Source organism: Oncorhynchus masou, chromosome 22, assembly GCF_036934945.1.
Source record: "Oncorhynchus masou masou isolate Uvic2021 chromosome 22, UVic_Omas_1.1, whole genome shotgun sequence".
Taxonomy (NCBI): domain Eukaryota; kingdom Metazoa; phylum Chordata; class Actinopteri; order Salmoniformes; family Salmonidae; genus Oncorhynchus; species Oncorhynchus masou.
Window position 1 is genome coordinate 5976915 of NC_088233.1, and position 20050 is coordinate 5996964.

A 20050-nucleotide genomic window follows, 5' to 3' on the forward strand; every position below is an offset into this window, starting at 1 on the left:
CAAAGCCTGGATAGATATTTTAAGTACCAACTATAACCACATCATATGTTACAGCAACTGGTGCCTGACGACACAGTCAGTGATGTGGTAACCATTGGTTCACGCAATGTCTGAAGAAAGAGGAGCGTAGGAGCCTGGTAGTGGGACTGTTTGACCTCCGGTGTTTTGACCTCTGCCCTTAATACTACAAAGGCAGTGGACTAGGTTGATTTTAGAACTTCCTAGATCAGGGATGGGCAACTTTGATGGGGTGGTGGGAGCCACATAATGTAAACTCATCATGAGGGGAGGCAGTGGCTCTCTGGTCTGTGTACCCACACTCAAACCCATATTCACGCAGTCCGAACCGGCCCTAGCCTTTTAGGGTCCCTAAGTGAAATTTTGTTTTGCGAGCAAAACATATTGGCGCCCACCCCACTTGACAGCAGAGAGAGAAAAAATTAAACTGAATTTTCTTTTTCTTAATTTCCTGCAATTCTTCACATTGGGGGGGGGTGATCTGTGGTGCCCGTCCCTGGCCTAGATCATGTAAACAGCTTCAAAGCTAACTGACTTGCTTTCCTTTTCTGGGTCATGATCACATGTACTCTTTTCAGCCTATTGTGCTGACTCCAACCGTTCTGGGTCAGAACTGTTATTTTCACATTGTCCTTTCCAGCACGGTTCCAGCAACAATGGTGGATGTGTAACCAGGCCAGGGCAGTATATCTTGCTTTGGCTTGGCTTGGCTCGGTTCAGCTCGGTTGTGTGAAAACAGGTCATGGGCTCTGTAGGGGACTTTCTCACATTGAATCTCATCATGGAGTTTTTCTGTAGAAAATGAAGCCGTTTTAAAAACCATACTACTGGCTAGTACACTCACAGTACACTCACAGAACTCTCACAGTACACTCACAGTACACTCACAGTACACTCACAGTACTCTCACAGTACTCTCACTGTACACTCACAGTACACTCAAAGTACACTCACAGTACACTCACAGTACTCTCACAGTACTCTCACAGTACACTCACAGTACTCTCACAGTACACTCACAGTACACTCACAGTACTCTCACAGTACACTCACAGTACTCTCACAGTACACTCACAGTACACTCACTACTGGGGAGGATTTAGAGTTTTTATTTGAAGATTTAAAAAATAGAATTTCGATACGTCTGTCACTTTCTTTTTTTTTGTATTATAAATCCAGAGAAACTGTTCAGAGATGTTCATACACTATATATACAACAGGATGTGGACCCCCCCTCCTCCTCCTCCTTCAAATGTGTTGTTTTGGGTATTTCAGTCTGTTTGGGGTAGGCCCTTTTCCTGTTTCAGCAATGCGAGGTTCATACTGAAATAATTGTCAAGATCGGTGTGGAATAACTTAACTGGCCTGCACAGAGCCCTGACCTCAACCCCATCTAACATCTTTTGGGATGAACACCGACTACGAGCCAGGCCTAATCCCCAAACATCAGTGCCCAACCTCACTAATGCTCTTGTGGGCTGAATAGAAGTCCTCGCACCAATGTTCCAACATCTAGTGGAAAACCTTCCCAGAAGAGAGGAGGCTGTTATAGCAGCAATGTTCCAACATCTAGTGGAAAGCCTTCCCAGAAGAGTGGAGGCTGTTATAGCAGCAATGTTCCAACATCTAGAGGAAAGCCTTCCCAGAAGAGTGGAGGCTGTTATAGCAGCAATGTTCCAACATCTAGTGGAAAGCCTTCCCAGAAGAGTGGAGGCTGTTATAGCAGCAATGTTCCAACATCTAGTGGAAAGCCTTCCCAGATGAGTGGAGGCTGTTATAGCAGCAAAGGGGGACCAACTCCATATTAATGCCCATGATTTTAGAATGACATGTTCAACGAGCAGGTGTCCACATACTTTTGGCCATGTAGTGTATGTGATAAATCCTCCCTTTCTCAATAACACTTGATTTGAAGGGTACTTCTATATATATATATATATTTATATAATAATAATTACCTAACATTCATCACTCATAAGCACACATTCATATTAAATACTTATACACTGCTTATGAATGTTTATAAGGTCCTTTTTATTTAGGTACCCTTAAAATAAAAGTGTTACCAACCTTTTTGAGTTATTTATGTTCTTATCTATGCTAATTGAAATGGGATTCATTTTAAATATTTGTACTGTTTTTTTTTTCTCTCCATCATGAAAATGTTTAAAACAATTAATTGTGATGGACAAACTGTGAATTCGTAAATTCGCTCTGGCTATCTACTCCGATTTCAGAGCACTCTGAGTGTGTCAGAGCACAGAATAACTGCTGAAATGGCCGTGTTTGTAAACGTCAGCCAAAAAGCATGATTAAATGTGTCACCAACGCTCTGGATAACGTGGAAAAAAAAGCCTAACCAGCTCTGCTAGGGCGAGTAAAATGGTCAGAGTGAGGTGTTCTCTCATTTTTGTCTGGAAGTAGCTAGCTCATTTTAGCTGGTTAGCTTGTGTGCTTGACTGCCGTTGTGAGGCCAGAACGATCGGATCATCCCTACTCCTCGGCCAGATGTGCGCTCGCTCTGAACGAAAGCGAAACGCTCTCAATTTACGGACGCCCAGAGTGGCGCTCTCTGCCACTCCAGAGTGAATTTACAAACGCATCCTAAATCTTTCATTCATTGTGTCTGTTCTCATGTGCATGGTTTGGTTTAGAAGAACAACCACACAAGAAATAATGCCAGAAAAATGTACTTTATTTTTTATTTTGTAATCTTCATGGGTAAAAAAAAGAGAAGTTTCTAGATATAAAACATGCACTGAAATGTCAAAAATGGAGTTGAATATGTTGTAGGTGAAATGATGTAGACCGAAAGAACACAAGATGATTAAAAAGTTTAAAACTGTCTGATTTTAATGTTCACTGTGTTTTATACAGTATCAAAAAATGTTGTTCACTTTGAACATTTTTACTAAAAATTTCAAAAAATGTATTGTGCAAAGAGATGTAATTTTTTGGAGTACTTGAAATGCATTAATTAAAAGACTCGTTCAAAATAAACTGGATCCAGGATTCACTGTTTTTCTTTCTTTTAGAATGTTCATCAGCTCTTCTATTGGTGTTTTATTGTAATTTCTCCACGATTCAAGAATGGACTGGCGGTCTTTTTAATGGGGAGACAATCTGAGACTGACGGTCCTTTTAATGGGAATACAATCTGAGACTGACGATCTTTTTAATGGGAATACAATCTGAGACTGACGGTCTTTTTAATGGGAATACAATCTGAGACTGACGGTCTTTTTAATGGGGAGACAATCTGAGACTGACGGTCTTTTTAATGGGAATACAATCTGAGACTGACGGTCTTTCTAATGGGAATACAATCTGAGACTGACGGTCTTTTTAATGGGAATACAATCTGAGACTGACTGCCTTTTTAATGGGGAGACAATCTTTCCACATCTAGTGGAAAGCCTTCCCAGAAGAGTGGAGGCTGTTATAGCAGCAATGTTCCAACATCTAGTGGAAAGCCTTCCCAGAAGAGTGGAGGCTGTTATAGCAGCAATGTTTCAACATCTAGTGGAAAGCCTTCCCAGAAGAGTGGAGGCTGTTATAGCAGCAATGTTCCAACATCTAGTGGAAAGCCTTCCCAGAAGAGAAGAGGCTGTTATAGCAGCAATGTTCCAACATCTAGTGGAAAGCCTTCCCAGAAGAGTGGAGGCTGTTATAGCAGCAATGTTCCAACATCTAGTGGAAAGCCTTCCCAGAAGAGTGGAGGCTGTTATAGCAGCAATGGCGGAGTACCAACTCCATATTAATGCCCATGATTTTGGAATGAGATGTTCGACGAGCAGGTGTCCACATACTTTTGGTCGTGTGGTGTATCGCTGTCATAGCAACTTGAAGGTTTCTGTAACTGAGAATGTTGCTGCTGTTCAGGCTGGATATGTTGATGGCTATGTTGATGGCTATGTTGACTATGTTGATGGCTATGTTGATGGCTATGTTGAGTATGTTGATGGCTATGTTGATGGCTATGTTGATGGCTATGTTTATGTTGATACATTGATGCTTATGGACAACAAAAAATAATAATTCCTTAAGTCCTCAATGACACTGTCCATGCAGCTAACACACACTGGTGTCATAATACCCATAAACAAGGAAACGTTTCCTTATCATACAAGGCTCTACAGACAGATTTAAAAATCTGCTTTTGCATTGATGATGTATGTATGTATTGAAGCCAAGTGTAGCTTAGTGGTTAGAGCTTTAAGACCAGTAACTGACCAGTAAGACCAGTAGCTGGATCGAATCCCCAGCGCTGAAAAGGTACAAATCTGTCTGTTCTACCCCTGAACCCACTGTTCCTAGGTGGGTCATTGTAAATAAGAATTTGTTCTTAACTGACTTGCTTAGTTAAACCAAAAAAAAGTTGTTCAACATTCAAATGTATTTTATAGACAACATAGAACAGCTTGTTCAAGGCGACGTTCGGTGGAAGTCTGGCGCCACCAAGTGGACAATTATTTTAGTTCCCTTGTGGCAGCAGCGCTTCCAGGGATAGTTTATAAAAATGGCCTGCCGGGACCTTGGGTGTTGTGGGGGACCCTTCGCCTCGGGTCGAGGCCCCCTTTCTTCTGTACCACCCCAGGGCTTCCGTGGCTACCATGGCCACTGCCCGGGGGGTGGTCTCAACTCATTTCGCTACCAGCAGGTTGCGGGAGGACCACAGTGCATCCTTCAGACACGTGAGGGTGGGCCAGAGCTTGGTGAAGGCCTTCTGCCCACCCCATACAGCACGAGCTGGGGCGTTAGGTCTTCCCCTGCTGGCAGACACGAGGAGATCAGGGGGCCTGCTTCCTCTCACAGGTCCCTGGCGGCTCTCCCAAAGCAGGTAAGAACATATATTTTATTTTGGAAAAGTGTTATTGTTGCTCATATATATTTTTGTACATCATTTTATACACGTAAAAACAGCATAAAGCATCAAAAACTATTTGAATTTGTTTTGATTAATTGGGGTTGACCACCACTAATTTGTCATCATTGACATAGACTTGCTCAAGTTTAATATTAAATTTCAATATCCATCATGATTCTGATAAAAGAGCCATCCGGTTAACTTGGTCTACTTTTCCTTTACAACGGCAGAGGGTGCACCGTTCCTGGAGGTACTGCAATACCAGTTCGATGCGTGGAGTGGACGGAGCAAGCCCCTATTCCATCTCCTTATTCCAAAAATCAATTTAATATATGGTCCCCTGATAGGGGACGTATCAGATATTAAACTGATAAGAACAGACACTACACTTGATCTTAGCCAAAAGGCCGAGAAGCGATACCGCAATGTTTTCGGGAGGAAGGTGCCGTTCTCAAACACGTCAAATCTGGTAACGGTTAAACCAAAATGAGCTCTGTAAACTTTACAACAAATATCAAAGATGATGCTATTTAAAATTAATGGTGACATAGACTTGGAGTTAATCAACGTCGGGAAAAGACACTTTTCACTGTTACAATGTAACACATTGGTAGGTTCCAAAATCGATGACATCCGCCCTCCAATCGGAAACGAGACAAATCCTTATTGAGTAAAAACCAGATTTACAGCAAAATTGGAATAAGAATCTATCAAATAGGGGTGGGAAAAACAATTTGTAGATAATAAAACTGACATAACATGTTATCTTTTATAAACTATCTCTGGAAGTGTTTGAAGCCACAAGGAACTAAAATAATTGTCCACTTGGTGGCGCCCGACTTCCACCGACCGTCGCCTTGTTCAAGCTGTTCTTTGTTGTCAAAAAAAAACACCTTGAGGATTGATTATAAACAACGTTTGCCATGTTTCTGTCGATATTATGGAGCTAATTTGTAATATAATAATAAATACTGCAATACCAGTTCAATGCGTGGAGTGGACGGAGCAAGCCCCTATTCCATCTCCCTATTCCAAAAATCAATTTAATATATGGTCCCCAGATAGGGGACGTATCAGATATTAAACTGATAAGAACAGAACAGCACGATCCCTTTGATCGTTGGATAATTCCTTCTCGCACCTACGTGCTCTCCTCCTCTGACCTTTAACCTTTGATTGTGGACTTCAGTGCACAATACATCAGCTGTCTGTGACCAGGCAAAAAAATAAAAAAAATAACTTACCAATCCAAACTTTCATATCATAACCACTAACTACACACAGCCGACAATAGAGTACCACAGTGTGAGTCATAATACCCATAATGCCTAGTTTGTTCAGCCATCCACTGCAGAAGACATAGGAAAAACTCCTTGTAGACTTGTTGTGTTTAATTGCTCTCAAGTCGTGTTCTAGTTACGAGAGGGGTCCCTGATAAATTTAATATCACAAAAGGGGTCCCCGGCATCTTTTTTTGAGAACCCCTGCTGTAACGTGTGGGGGACAGGTAGAGAAGACGACGAGATGCTTCTAACCATAATGTAACCAGAGGGGGCGAATTGCATAAGGTGTGTGTGTGTGTGTGTGTGTGTGTGTGTGTGTGTGTGTGTGTGTGTGTGTGTGTGTGTGTGTGTGTGTGTGTGTGTGTGTGTAAGAAATCCTGAAATACTTTAAAACCTTGCAGATATACAGCCTGTTTTACATCATTTATTTCACACAAGTTAGTAAACCTTTATTCATTTATAGGTTAATTACATTATGGAAGTAAAAGTGATGCAGCACACAATATAGTTATGGACTGTTTTATGATGGTGAAAAGTGAAAAAAATTTCTCCTGTAACTGCAGTTCTACAATGGCCACTGGAGGGCAGTATAATGCAAAGGGTTATGAAATCCACAAAGAGGCCCAAACCCACACTTGAGTTGTACATGGAAATATTGTTTTAATGAGAAACTTCTGTAACATTTTTCATTCCTCACTGTGATTTTACCGGCCGTTTGTGAGAATCAGGAAATCTGTTTTTGACTTGACTGCTTATATTCTTTTCACCAGGCTGTCAGAGCATCACAACATGTCACCAAGGATAAGAAAAAGTGGAAGGAGCTCTGAGACCTCGTGTCCCTCGTGGGAATGAAGAGCTCTCTGAGACCTCGTGTCCCAGTGGGAATGAAGAGCTCCTTGAGACCTCGTGTCCCTCGTGGGAATGAAGAGCTCCTTGAGACCTCGTGTCCCTCGTGGGAATGAAGAGCTCCTTGAGACCTCGTGTCCCTCGTGGGAATGAAGAGCTCCTTGAGACCTCGTGTCCCTCGTGGGAATGAAGAGCTCGTTGAGACCTCGTGTCCCTCGTGGGAATGAAGAGCTCCTTGAGACCTCGTGTCCCTCGTGGGAATGAAGAGCTCCTTGAGACCTTGTGTCCCTCGTGGGAATGAAGAGCTCCTTGAGACCTCGTGTCCCAGTGGGAATGCGCCGGAGAACTATAATTAAGTGAGTTAGTGCATCTTTCAGTCAGAGTTGATGTCATCCTCACAGACAGTATCATCAGCCTTCTCGATCATCAGGAGCGGGGCTGATTTCTGTTGCTTACGCCTGGGGGGAGGCACATTTCAGTAGAAGCATTATATATAACGACCCTAATGAAGGGTACAAAAAAACGAGTCATAAATGAAAGATACATACCAACACACTGTTGTATTTAACTCACCTCATCTCTGAACGCAGTGCGTTGAGCTGGCTGAGGATCTGATCGTTGGTCTCTATCTGTTCGTCCAGATCCCTTTGTAACTTCCTCTTAGAGTTTTCCAGACGTTCTACCTCCTCCTCGGCCCCATCCATCTGTCTCTTCGCGGTCTTCAGCCTCTGGGTCAGCTAGAGAGAGGGGTTATATAGCACATCGTTTTAACAATGCATTAATGTGTTTAACAGTGTTCCCCTTCAACTAGTCCTCGAACCAGAGACCCTCTGAACACCCGAGAAACTGTCACCCACATGAAGCATCATTACTTATCGCTTCACTAAAAGCCGCGGTCCTGGCGGAGCGAAGGAAACAACTACTTTCAAGGTCTCAAAGTGGGTGACATCACTGATTGAACGCTACTAGCGTGCACCGCTAACTAGCTAGCCATTTAGTACTTGGCTACTTTAGTGCTTGCCTGGCTTCAGCTTCTGGGTCAGCTAAAAGAGGTGTATGGTCTGTCTTCTGGGTCAGCTATAAGAGGTGTATTGTCTGTCATCAGCTTCTGGGTCAGCTATAAGAGGTGTATTGTCTGTCGTCAGCTTCTGGGTCAGATATAAGAGGCGTACAACACCCTCATAGACGTCATCCTGACCAACTGGCCCTCCAAATACACCTTCGCTGTCTTCATCCAGGATCTCAGTGATCACTACCTCATTGCCTGTATCTGCTACGGAGCCATAGTCAAACAACCACCCCTCATCACTGTCAAACGCTCCCTAAAACACTTCTGTGAGCAGGCCTTTCTAATCGACCTGGCCCGGGTATCCTCTAAGGACATTGACCTCATCCCGTCAGTTGAGGATGCCTGGTCATTCTTTAAAAGTAACTTCCTCACCATTTTAGAAAGCATGCTCCGTTCAAAAACTGCAGAACTAAGAACAGATATAGCCCTTGGTTCACTCCAGACCTGACTGCCCTCAACCAGCACAAAAACATCCTGTGGCGGACTGCAATAGCATCGAATAGTCCCCGCGATATGCAACTGTTCAGGGAAGTCAGGAACCAATACACGCAGTCAGTCAGGAAAGCTAAGGCCAGCTTCTTCAGGCAGAAATTTGCATCCTGTAGCTCCAACTCCAAAACCATACAAATCAGCTGGGCTTGACAATCTGGACCCTCTATTTCTGAAACTATCTGCCGCCATTGTCGCAACCCCTATTACCAGCCTGTTCAACCTCTCTTTCATATCGTCTGAGATCCCCCAAGGATTGGAAAGCTGCCGCAGTCATCCCCCTCTTCAAAAGGGGGAGACACCCTGGACCCAAACTGTTACAGACCTATATCCATCCTGCCCTGCCTATCTAAGGTCTTCGAAAGCCAAGTCAACAAACAGGTCACTGACCATCTCTAATCCCACCGTACCTTCTCCGCTGCGCAATCTGGTTTCCGAGCCGGTCACGGGTGCACCTCAGCCACGCACAAGGTACTAAACGATATCATAACCGCCATCGATAAAAGACAGTACTGTGCAGCCGTCTTCATCGACCTTGCCAAGGCTTTCGACTCTGTCAATCACCATATTCTTATCGGCAGACTCAGTAGCCTCGGTTTTTCTGATGACTGCCTTGCCTGGTTCACCAACTACTTTGCAGACAGAGTTCAGTGTGTCAAATCGGAGGGCATGCTGTCTGGTCCTCTGGCAGTCTCTATGGGGGTGCCACAGGGTTCAATTCTCGGGCCGACTCTTTTCTCTGTATATATCAATCATGTTGCTCTTGCTGCGGGCAATTCCCTGGTCCACCTCTACGCAGACGACACCATTTTGTATACTTCCGGCCCGTCCTTGGACACTGTGCTATCTAACCTCCAAACGAGCTTCAATGCCATACAACACTCCTTCCGTGGCCTCTAACTGCTCTTAAACGCTAGTAAAACCAAATGAATGCTTTTCAACCGTTCGCTGCCTGCACCCGCATGCCTGACTAGCATCACCACCCTGGATGGTTCCGACCTAGAATATGTGGACATCTATAAGTACCTAGGTGTCTGGCTAGACTGTAAACTCTCCTTCCAGACTCATATCAAACATCTCCAATCTAAAATCAAATCTAGAGTCGGCTTTCTATTCCGCAACAAAGCCTCCTTCACTCACGCCGCCAAACTTACCCTACTAAAACTGACTATCCTACCGATCCTCGACTTCGGCGATGTCATCTACAAAATAGCTTCCAACACTCTACTCAGCAAACTGGATGCAGTTTATCACAGTGCCATCCGTTTTGTTACTAAAGCACCTTATACCACCCACCACTGCGACCTGTATGCTCTAGTTGGCTGGCCCTCGCTACATATTCGTCGCCAGACCCACTGGCTCCAGGTCATCTACAAGTCATCTACAAGCCTTATCTCAGTTCATGTACGATGGCAACACCCAAGCTCCAGCAGCTTATCACTGATCATCCCTAAAGCCAACACCTCATTTGGCCGCCTTTCGTTTCAGTTTTCTGCTGCCTGTGACTGGAACGAATTGCAAAAATCGCTGAAGTTGGAGACTTTTATCTCCCTCACCAACATCAAACATCTGCTATCTGAGCAGCTAACCGATTGCTGCAGCTGTACATCGTCTATCGGTAAATAGCCCACCCAATTTTACCTACCTCATCCCCATACTCTTTTTAGTTACTTTTCTGCTCTTTTGCACACCAATATCTCTACCTGTACATGACCATCTGATCATTTATCAGTCCAGTGTTAATCTGCTAAATTGTCATTATTCGCCTACCCCCTCATGCCTTTTGCACACAATGTATATAGACTCTCTTTTTTTTCACAACAGTATCTCGGACCTGCCTGGTGTGTTCCTTGTTCTTCATGATGCTCTCTGCGCTTTTAACGGACCTCTGAGACTATCACAGTGCAGGTGCATTTATACAGAGACTTGATTACACACAGGTAGATTGTATTTATCATCATTAGTCATTTAGGTCAACATTGGATCATTCAGAGATCCTCACTGAACTTCTAGAGAGAGTTTGCTGCACTGAAAGTAAAGGGGCTGAATAATTTTGCACGGCCATTTTTTTCAGTTTTTGATTTGTTAAAAAAGTTTGAAATATCCAATAAATGTCGTTCCACTTCATGATTGCGTCCGACTTGTTGTTGATTCTTCACAAAAAAATACAGTTTTATATCTTTATGTTTGAAGCCTGAAATGTGGCAAAAGGTCGCAAAGTTCAAGGGGGCCGAATACTTTCGCAAGGCACTGTATAAGTGGTGTATTGTCCGTCTTCAGCTTCTGGGTCAGCTATAAGAGGTGTGTAGTGGCTTCCTTTCGTCTTTACCATAGCCACTGCCCAAGCCTGAAGCGGGGTTGTTTGGTACGCATACAGTCCACACTCAAGGTTTCCAAACGGCCGAACATTCAATGACATCCAGGGATATGGTGCAACAACAATGTTTATTCTTCTTATATCTAACAAATAAATTATTCTCCAATCAACTTAAAGCAGAGAATACTTGATATGGAAAATACATATTATGTCTGTATGTCTGTATGGTCAAAAAACTATACCGCTCCCGCATCTAGCAAGGACTCCCTCTCCCGAAGGCCCAACTTCCTGCCTTTATCCTAACACACTTACCACAATACAATGAATAGGCAAGAGGGGGGGACAAAAACTGAGTTACACTAACAACAAATGAATATATCTCAAATCAGGTAAATATAAATCATAATGGTACGTACCTAATATTTCATCATTTACATTAATATATTTACACAAATATACATGGAGCTCCATATGTTCAGTCTTTTACACAAATATGTCCATATCGGCTCTAACAAGGTGTATTATCTGTCTTCAGCTTCTGGGTCAGCTATAAGAGGTGTATGGTCTGTCTTCAGCTTCTGGGTCAGCTATAAGAGGTGTATGGTCTGTCGTCAGCTTCTGGGTCAGCTATAAGAGGTGAAGGATCGCCGTGAAAGTCCTCAATGGATGTGAATAACTTTGACTCGCCTGTGTCTTCCTGTAACTATGGTAACACTTATCTGAATTTGCCACTTGTCTTGACATCTTATGTTTCTCTGAAAGTTATCTTAAAACATTTGTAATGTCACGTTTATGACAGTATTACGGACACTGTTATGACGTGCACTTCAAATAATTGTTAAAGTAACCATTTGAATGAACTTGAAGGTTGTTATGTGTCACCGGGTGCTACAGGCTATACATTTAGGAGGTTGGACGCACCGAATAGTGCCACCTCGTTAGTCAGAAGGTGTTTCACCCGTGCTGGCCCAGGTGTGACAATTAAGAGTGGCTGGCCCAGGTGTGTCAATTAAGAGTGGCTGGCCCAGGTGTGACAATTAAGAGTGGCTGGCCCAGGTGTGACAATTAAGAGTGGCTGGCCCAGGTGTGACAAAGTGGCTGGCCCAGGTGTAAGAGTGGCTGGCCCAGGTGTGTCAATTAAGAGTGGCTGGCCCAGGTGTGACAATTAAGAGTGGCTGGCCCAGGTGGTGACAATTAAGAGTGGCTGGCCCAGGTGTGTCAATTAAGAGTGGCTGGCTGTGACCCAGGTGTGACAATTAAGAGTGGCTGGCCCAGGTGTGACAATTAAGAGTGGCTGGCCCAGGTGTGACAATTAAGAGTGGCTGGCCCAGGTGTCAATTAAGAGTGGCTGGCCCAGGTGTGACAATTAAGAGTGGCTGGCCCAGGTGTCAATTAAGAGTGGCTGGCCCAGGTGTGACAATTAAGAGTGGCTGGCCCAGGTGTGACAATTAAGAGTGGCTGGCCCAGGTGTCAATTAAGAGTGGCTGGCCCAGGTGTCAATTAAGAGTGGCTGGCCCAGGTGTGACAATTAAGAGTGGCTGGCCCAGGTGTGACAATTAAGAGTGGCTGGCCCAGGTGTGACAATTAAGAGTGGCTGGCCCAGGTGTGACAATTAAGAGTGGCTGGCCCAGGTGTGACAATTAAGAGTGGCTGGCCCAGGTGTGACAATTAAGAGTGGCTGGCCCAGGTGTGACAGGTTAAGAGTGGCTGGCCCAGGTGTGACAATTAAGAGTGGCTGGCCCAGGTGTCACAATTAAGAGTGGCTGGCCCAGGTGTGACAATTAAGAGTGGCTGGCCCAGGTGTCAATTAAGAGTGGCTGGCCCAGGTGTCAATTAAGAGTGGCTGGCCCAGGTGCTCCAGTTGTCTTGAGATGTGGGAGGGTCAACCTCTTTAGTTGTCTCGGCCTATTTGAGTTCTCAAAAAACATTCCTTTGTGTTTTTAGCTCAACCTTTTGGTTTTCTTCCTGTCTAAGTTCGGTGTTGGGGTTTTCTTTTGTTTGCCTCTTCTAGGGCAAATTTAGCGGGCGCTCATTGTGGGTGTCTTTTAGGTTCCAGTTGTTTGTGGCTAGTCAACTTTCATAAGTGTCTTTCAGAACCCCTCCTAAAACACTGGTTTAGTTTTGGTTTAGAGGTCAGTGACTCTGTAAGCTCCTCCTGTTTGAGCAACATGTTGGGTTTGTTGCTGGGGAATGTAACACTGGTGTTCCTGGTTCTGCATAGATATGTGCTCATTGTCCACTTTACCTGGTCATTCTGGTTCTGCATAGATATGTGCTCAACGTCCACTTGAATCATCATCTCCTTCACTTTTCTCTCTAGTTTCCTGTTGGCTTGTTGCAGGTTGATGTTGTCTCTGAGAAGAAAATATGAAACCGTCAGACACTCCTCTCCCCTCCACCTCTCCTCTCCACCTCTCCCCTCCACCTCTCCCCTCCCTGCAGCCTTAGCTCTCCCCTCCACCTCTCCTCTCCCTGCAGCCTTAGCTCTCCCCTCCACCTCTCCCTGCAGCCTTAGCTCTCCCCTCCATCTCACATCGCCCCTCTCCCTGCAGCCTCAGCTCTCCCCTCCACCTCTCATCTCCTCTCCCCTCCACCTCCTCTCCCCTCCACCTCTCCCCTCCACCTCTCCCCTCCCTGCAGCCTTAGCTCTCCCCTCCACCTCTCCTCTCCCTGCAGCCTTAGCTCTCCCCTCCACCTCTCCTCTCCCTGCAGCCTTAGCTCTCCCTTCCACCTCTCATCCTCTCCCCTCCACCTCTCATCATCTCCCTGCAGCCTCAGCTCTACCCTCCATCTCCTCTCCCTGCAGCCTCAGCTCTCCCCTCCACCTCTCATCTCATCTCCTCCTCCCTCCACCCCTCTCCCCCTCAGCCCCAGCTCCCCCTCTCCCTCCCCTCTCATCTCCTCTCACCTCCACCTCTCCTCTCCACCTCTCATCTCCTCTCCTCTCCACCTCTCATCTCCTCTCCTCTCCACCTCTCATCTCCTCTCCCCTCCCCTCCACCTCTCATCTCCACCTCTCATCTCCACCTCTCATCTCCACCTCTCATCTCCACCTCTCATCTCCACCTCTCATCTCCACCTCTCATCTCCACCTCTCATCTCCACCTCTCATCTCCACCTCTCATCTCCTCTCCCCTCCTCCCTGCAGCCTCTCCACTCCTCTCCCCTCCTCATCACCTCTCCCCTCCATCTCACCTCTCCTCTCCCTCCAGCCTCCCCTCCAGCTCCTGGATCCTTCCCTCCAGTCTGGAAACCACAACATCCTGATTGGACCTCTGAGAGCCCTCTAGATGAGACACCCTACTCTTCAGGTCCTTATTCTGGAAGAGGACAATACAGGGTGAGCATGACATGTGGGTCAGGAAGCACTGGGTCATCATCATGGCAGGTTCAATCATCGACTGTAGAGAGATTGGTGATGTCACAGGGGTTAGAAGTTTACCTGTCTCTCCAGAGTGATCTTGTCACACTCCAGGTCCTGTTTGACTGCTCTCTCCTGCAGCAGCTCACCTCTTATCAGCTCCATCTATCAGCAGAGAGAAAGAGACATGAATCCACTACACACTGCAGAAGACATTATGAAACTATTATGGACATGATGTCTGCTCTGTCTGTTTGTATTTCATTCTAGATCAGACAGCAAGTGAGCAGGATCCCAAAAGACTATTCTCTACTGACAGTCAGTGACCCCGGGCTAAGAGGAAGACTCTACTGACAGTTAGACAGAGGCCCCGGCCGAGAGGAGGACTCTACTGAAAGGGAGTGTAAAGGGAGTGTAAAGGGACAGTAAAGGGACAGTAAAGGGAGTGTAAAGGGACAGTAGAGGGAGTGTAAAGGGGAGTAAAGGGACAGTAAAGTGAGTGTAAAGGGTCAGTAAAGGGAGTGTAAAGTGACAGTAAAGGGAGTATAAAGGGACAGTAAGGGGAGTGTAAAGGGACAGTAAAGAGAGTGTAAAGGGACAGTAAAGGGACAGTAAAGGGAGCGTAAAGGGAGTGTAAAGGGACAGTAAAGTGAGTGTAAAGGGACAGTAAAGTGAGTGTAAAGTGAGTGTAAAGTGAGTGTAAAGGGAGTGTAAAGGGAGTGTAAAGGGAGTGTAAAGGGACAGTAAAGGGAGTGTAAAGGGAGTGTAAAGGGACAGTAAAGGGAGTAAAGGGACAGTAAAGGGACAGTAAAGGGACAGTAAAGGGAGTGTAAAGGGACAGTAAGGGGAGTGTAAAGGGACAGTAAGGGGAGTGTAAAGGGACAGTAAAGGGACAGTAAAGTGAGTGTAAAGGGACTGTAAAGGGACAGTAAAGGGACAGTAAAGGGACAGTAAGCAGAGTGTAAAGGGACAGTAAAGTGAGTGTAAAGGGAGTGTAAAGGGACAGTAAAGGGAGTGTAAAGGGACAGTAAAGGAGTGTAAAGGGAGTATAAAGGGACAGTAAATGGAGTGTAAAGGGTTTAAAGGGACAAGTTTAAAGGGACAGTAAAGGGACAGTAAAGTAAAGGGAGTGTAAAGGGAGTATAAAGGGACAGTAAAGGGAGTGTAAAGGGACAGTAAAGGGAGTGTAAAGGGACAGTAAAGGGAGTGTAAAGGGACAGTAAAGGGAGTGTAAAGGGACAGTAAAGGGAGTGTAAAGGGACAGTAAAGGGACAGTAAGGGGAGTGTAAAGGGACAGTAAAGGGAGTGTAAAGTGACAGTAAAGGGAATGTAAAGTGACAGTAAAGTGAGTGTAAAGGGACAGTAAGGGGAGTGTAAGGGGTCAGTAAAGGGAGTGTAAAGGGACAGTAAGGGGAGTGTAAGGGGAGTGTAAAGGGAGTGTAAAGGGACAGTAAAGGGACAGTAAAGGGAGTATAAAGGGAGTATAAAGGGACAGTAAAGGGAGTATAAAGGGACAGTAAAGGGAGTGTAAAGTGACAGTAAAGGGAATGTAAAGTGACAGTAAAGTGAGTGTAAAGGGACAGTAAAGGGAGTATAAAGGGACAGTAAAGGGAGTGTAAAGGGAGTGTAAAGGGACAGTAAAGGGACAGTAAAGGGAGCGTAAAGGGAGTGTAAAGGGACAGTAAAGTGAGTGTAAAGGGACAGTAAAGTGAGTGTAAAGTGAGTGTAAAGGGAGTGTAAAGGGAGTGTAAAGGGAGTGTAAAGGGACAGTAAAGGGAGTGTAAAGGGAGTGTAAAGGGACAGTAAAGGGAGTAAAGGGACAGTAAAGGGACAGTAAAGGGACAGTAAAGGGAGTGTAAAGGGACAGTAAAGGGAGTGTAAAGGGACAGTAAGGGGAGTGTAAAGGGACAGTAAAGGGACAGTAAAGTGAGTGTAAAGGGACTGTAAAGGGACAGTAAAGGGACAGTAAAGGGACAGTAAGCAGAGTGTAAAGGGACAGTAAAGTGAGTGTAAAGGGAGTATAAAGGGACAGTAAAGGGAGTGTAAAGGGACAGTAAACGGAGTGTAAAGGGAGTATAAAGGGACAGTAAATGGAGTGTAAAGGGAGTTTAAAGGGACAGTAAAGGGAGTATAAAGGGCCAGTAAAGGGAGTGTAAAGGGAGTATAAAGGGACAGTAAAGGGAGTGTAAAGGGACAGTAAAGGGAGTGTAAAGGGACAGTAAAGGGAGTGTAAAGGGACAGTAAAGGGAGTGTAAAGGGACAGTAAAGGGAGTGTAAAGGGACAGTAAAGTGACAGTAAGGGGAGTGTAAAGGGACAGTAAAGGGAGTGTAAAGTGACAGTAAAGGGAATGTAAAGTGACAGTAAAGTGAGTGTAAAGGGACAGTAAGGGGAGTGTAAGGGGTCAGTAAAGGGAGTGTAAAGGGACAGTAAGGGGAGTGTAAGGGGAGTGTAAAGGGAGTGTAAAGGGACAGTAAAGGGACAGTAAAGGGAGTATAAAGGGAGTATAAAGGGACAGTAAAGGGAGTATAAAGGGACAGTAAAGGGAGTGTAAAGTGACAGTAAAGGGAATGTAAAGTGACAGTAAAGTGAGTGTAAAGGGACAGTAAATGGAGTGTAAAGGGACAGTAAATGGAGTGTAAAGGGAGTGTAAAGGGAGTGTAAAGGGACAGTAAAGGGACAGTAAAGGGAGTATAAAGGGACAGTAAAGGGAGTGTAAAGGGAGTATAAAGGGACAGTAAAGGGAGTGTAAAGGGAGTATAAAGGGACAGTAAAGGGAGTATAAAGGGAGTGTAAAGGGAGTATAAAGGGACAGTAAAGGGAGTGTAAAGGGAGTATAAAGGGACAGTAAAGGGAGTGTAAAATGACAGTAAAGGGAGTGTAAAGGGACAGTAAAGGGAGTGTAAAGGGAGTATAAATGGACAGTAAAGGGAATGTAAAGGGAGTATAAAGGGAATGTAAAGTGACAGTAAAGTGAGTGTAAAGGGACAGTAAAGGGAGTGTAAAGGGACAGTAAGGGGAGTGTAAAGGGAGTGTAAGGGGAGTGTAAGGGGACAGTAAAGGGAGTGTAAAGTGAGAGTAAAGGGAATGTAAAGTGACAGTAAAGTGAGTGTAAAGGGACAGTAAATGGAGTGTAAAGGGACAGTAAGGGGAGTGTAAAGGGAGTGTAAAGGGTAGTGTAAAGGGACAGTAAAGGGAGTGTAAAGGGAGTATAAAGGGACAGTAAAGGGAGTGTAAAGGGAGTATACAGGGACAGTAAAGGGAGTGTAAATGGAGTGTAAATGGACAGTAAAGGGAGTGTAAATGGAGTGTAAAGGGACAGTAAAGGGAGTGTAAAGGGAGTATAAAGGGACAGTAAAGGGAGTGTAAAGGGAGTGTAAAGGGACAGTAAAGGGAGTGTAAAGAGAGTATAAAGAGAGTGTAAAGCGACAGTAAAGGGAGTGTAAAGGGAGTGTAAAGTGACAGTAAAGGGAGTGTAAAGTGACAGTAAAGGGAGTGTAAAGGGACAGGAAAGGGACAGTAAGGGGAGTGTAAAGGGACAGTAAAGGGAGTGTAAAGTGACAGTAAAGGGAATGTAAAGTGACAGTAAAGTGAGTGTAAAGGGACAGTAAAGGGAGAGTAAAGGGAGTGTAAATGGAGTCTAAAGGGAGTATAAAGGGACAGTAATGGGACAGTAAAGGGAGTATAAAGGGACAGTAAAGGGAGTGTAAAGGGAGTGTCAAGGGACAGTAAAGGGAGTGTAAAGGGACAGTAAAGGGAGTGTAAAGGGAGTATAAAGGGACAGTAAGGGAGTGTAAAGGGACAGTAAAGGGACAGTAAAGGGACAGTAAAGGAGTGTAAAGGGACAGTAAAGGGAGTATAAAGGGACAGTAAAGGGAGTGTAAAGGGAGTATAAGTGACAGTAAAGGGAGTATAAAGGGAGTGTAAAGGGAGTGTAAATGGAGTGTAAATGGAGTGTAAAGGGACAGTAAAGGGAGTGTAAAAGGACAGTAAAGGGAGTGTAAATGGACAGTAAAGGGAGTGTAAAGGGAGTGTAAAGGGAGTGTAACGGGAGTGTAACGGGACAGTTTGCTGGCCCTTTACAGGGTGGCAGGGTAGCCTAGTGGTTAGAGCGTTGGACTAGTAACCGAAAGGTTGCAAGTTCAAATCCCTGAACTGACATGGTACAAATCTGACGCTCTGCCCCTGAACAGGCAGTTAACCCACTGTTCCCCTGAACAAGACAGTTAACCCACTGTTCCCCTGAACAGGCAGTTAACCCACTGTTCCCCTAAACAGGCAGTTAACCCACTGTTCCTAGGCAGTCATTGAAAATACGAATTCGTTCTTAACTGACTTGCCTAGTTAAATAAAGGTAAAAAAACAGTAAAGGGACGGTAACAGATTCATGTTGTGTTTTAATTAGTCTGACCTACTTTACCAGCATACACACGCGCACACACACAATGCATTTATAGCTGCATCAGCGTTTCACAAACATAAACAAGTGTGTTGGGAGGCAGTTGTTGACGGAAGGATTGTAATACTGGAAACAAAGGATCTCAGTCTGACCTTCCTCTCAATTCAGCAACTTGTTGGAAGAGGAAGACATCTGAGAACTCAGACCTAAATGTGCTATTGATTTTTTTTAATGTCTGTCGTTAGCGGGCGAAGGCCCCTGATTGGGCACCATCTATTGTGTGTGTGCGTGTGTCTCTGTGTGTGTGCGTGTGTTTCTCAGTACTGGCCTGTTGTTTCCCTTGATCCACTCTGTTCATCAGGAGATCTGTACTGCTCCTCTCATCCTGCAGATCCTGCTCCAGTTGGCTCATCTGACCCTGAAATAGGAAACACAGGATATACAACCTGTGGTTATGTGTAATATGGGGGCGGCAGGTAGCCTAGTGGTTAGAGTGGAGGGGCGGCAGGTATCCTAGTGGTTAGAGTGGAGGGGCGGCAGGTAGCCTAGTGGTTAGAGTGGAGGGGCGGCAGGTATCCTAGTGGTTAGAGTGAAGGGGCGGCAGGTATCCTAGTGGTTAGAGTGGAGGGGCGGCAGGTATCCTAGTGGTTAGAGTGGAGGGGCGGCAGGTAGCCTAGTGGTTAGAGTGGAGGGGCGGCAGGTATCCTAGTGGTTAGAGTGGAGGGGCGGCAGGTATCCTAGTGGTTAGAGTGGAGGGGCGGCAGGTAGCCTAGTGGTTAGAGTGGAGGGGCGGCAGGTATCCTAGTGGTTAGAGTGGAGGGGCGGCAGGTATCCTAGTGGTTAGAGTGGAGGGGCGGCAGGTATCCTAGTGGTTAGAGTGGAGGGGTGGCAGGTTGCCTAGTGGTTAGAGTGGAGGGGCGGCAGGTAGACTAGTGGTTAGAGTGGAGGGGCGGCAGGTATCCTAGTGGTTAGAGTGGAGGGGCGGCAGGTATCCTAGTGGTTAGAGTGGAGGGGCGGCAGGTAACCTAGTAGTTAGAGCGTTGGGCCAGTGACCCGGAAAGGTTGCTAGATCGAATCCCCCGAGCTGACAAGGTAAAAATCCCCCCCTGAACAAGGCAGTTAACCCACTGTTCCTAGGCTGTCATATGTAAATAAGAATTTGTTCTTAACATACTTGCCTGGTTAAATAATAACACTGTCAAGACATATCTTAAAACCATTTAGTGTTGTTTTCTATACATGACTTGTATAGACTGGTCTGTGGATTCTACCTGCCACTGGTGCAGGTGACAACATGTTTTGCCATCAGCAACACAAACAGCAGTTATCGGTAAGTCTCCGTGGTAAATCAGCAACTGCCGAGCTTTTCCACTCCCCTCATCTCTACAAGGACATGCAGGTGG

General features: G+C 45.3%; 1 protein-coding gene and 2 non-coding genes across 6 annotated transcripts in view; all 3 read right to left on the minus strand.

The window, feature by feature from the left end:
* Nucleotides 1-5113: 5113 nt before the first annotated feature.
* Nucleotides 5114-5304, minus strand: LOC135509796 (U2 spliceosomal RNA). The gene has a single exon (XR_010450969.1). It is a non-coding gene; the product is annotated as a U2 spliceosomal RNA (small nuclear RNA).
* A 527-nt stretch (nucleotides 5305-5831) lies between these two features.
* Nucleotides 5832-6013, minus strand: LOC135509802 (U2 spliceosomal RNA). The gene has a single exon (XR_010450973.1). It is a non-coding gene; the product is annotated as a U2 spliceosomal RNA (small nuclear RNA).
* Nucleotides 6014-6803: 790 nt separating this feature from the next.
* LOC135508924 (cingulin-like protein 1) overlaps nucleotides 6804-20050 on the minus strand; it is a 31920-nt gene continuing 18673 nt past the window's right edge. For 2 of the 4 annotated variants that reach the window (XM_064929146.1, XM_064929147.1), the window contains exons 15-20: nucleotides 18976-19065; nucleotides 14332-14415; nucleotides 14085-14209; nucleotides 13135-13243; nucleotides 7588-7751; nucleotides 6804-7472 (exon numbers count right to left, since the gene is read on the minus strand). In XM_064929146.1, coding sequence (XP_064785218.1) covers nucleotides 7388-7472; nucleotides 7588-7751; nucleotides 13135-13243; nucleotides 14085-14209; nucleotides 14332-14415; nucleotides 18976-19065 — 657 coding nt within the window. In that variant the 3' untranslated portion in view covers nucleotides 6804-7387. The remainder of the gene's footprint in view (nucleotides 7473-7587; nucleotides 7752-13134; nucleotides 13244-14084; nucleotides 14210-14331; nucleotides 14416-18975; nucleotides 19066-20050) is intronic. The other 2 variants (XR_010450867.1, XR_010450866.1) reach the window with 2 other exon arrangements.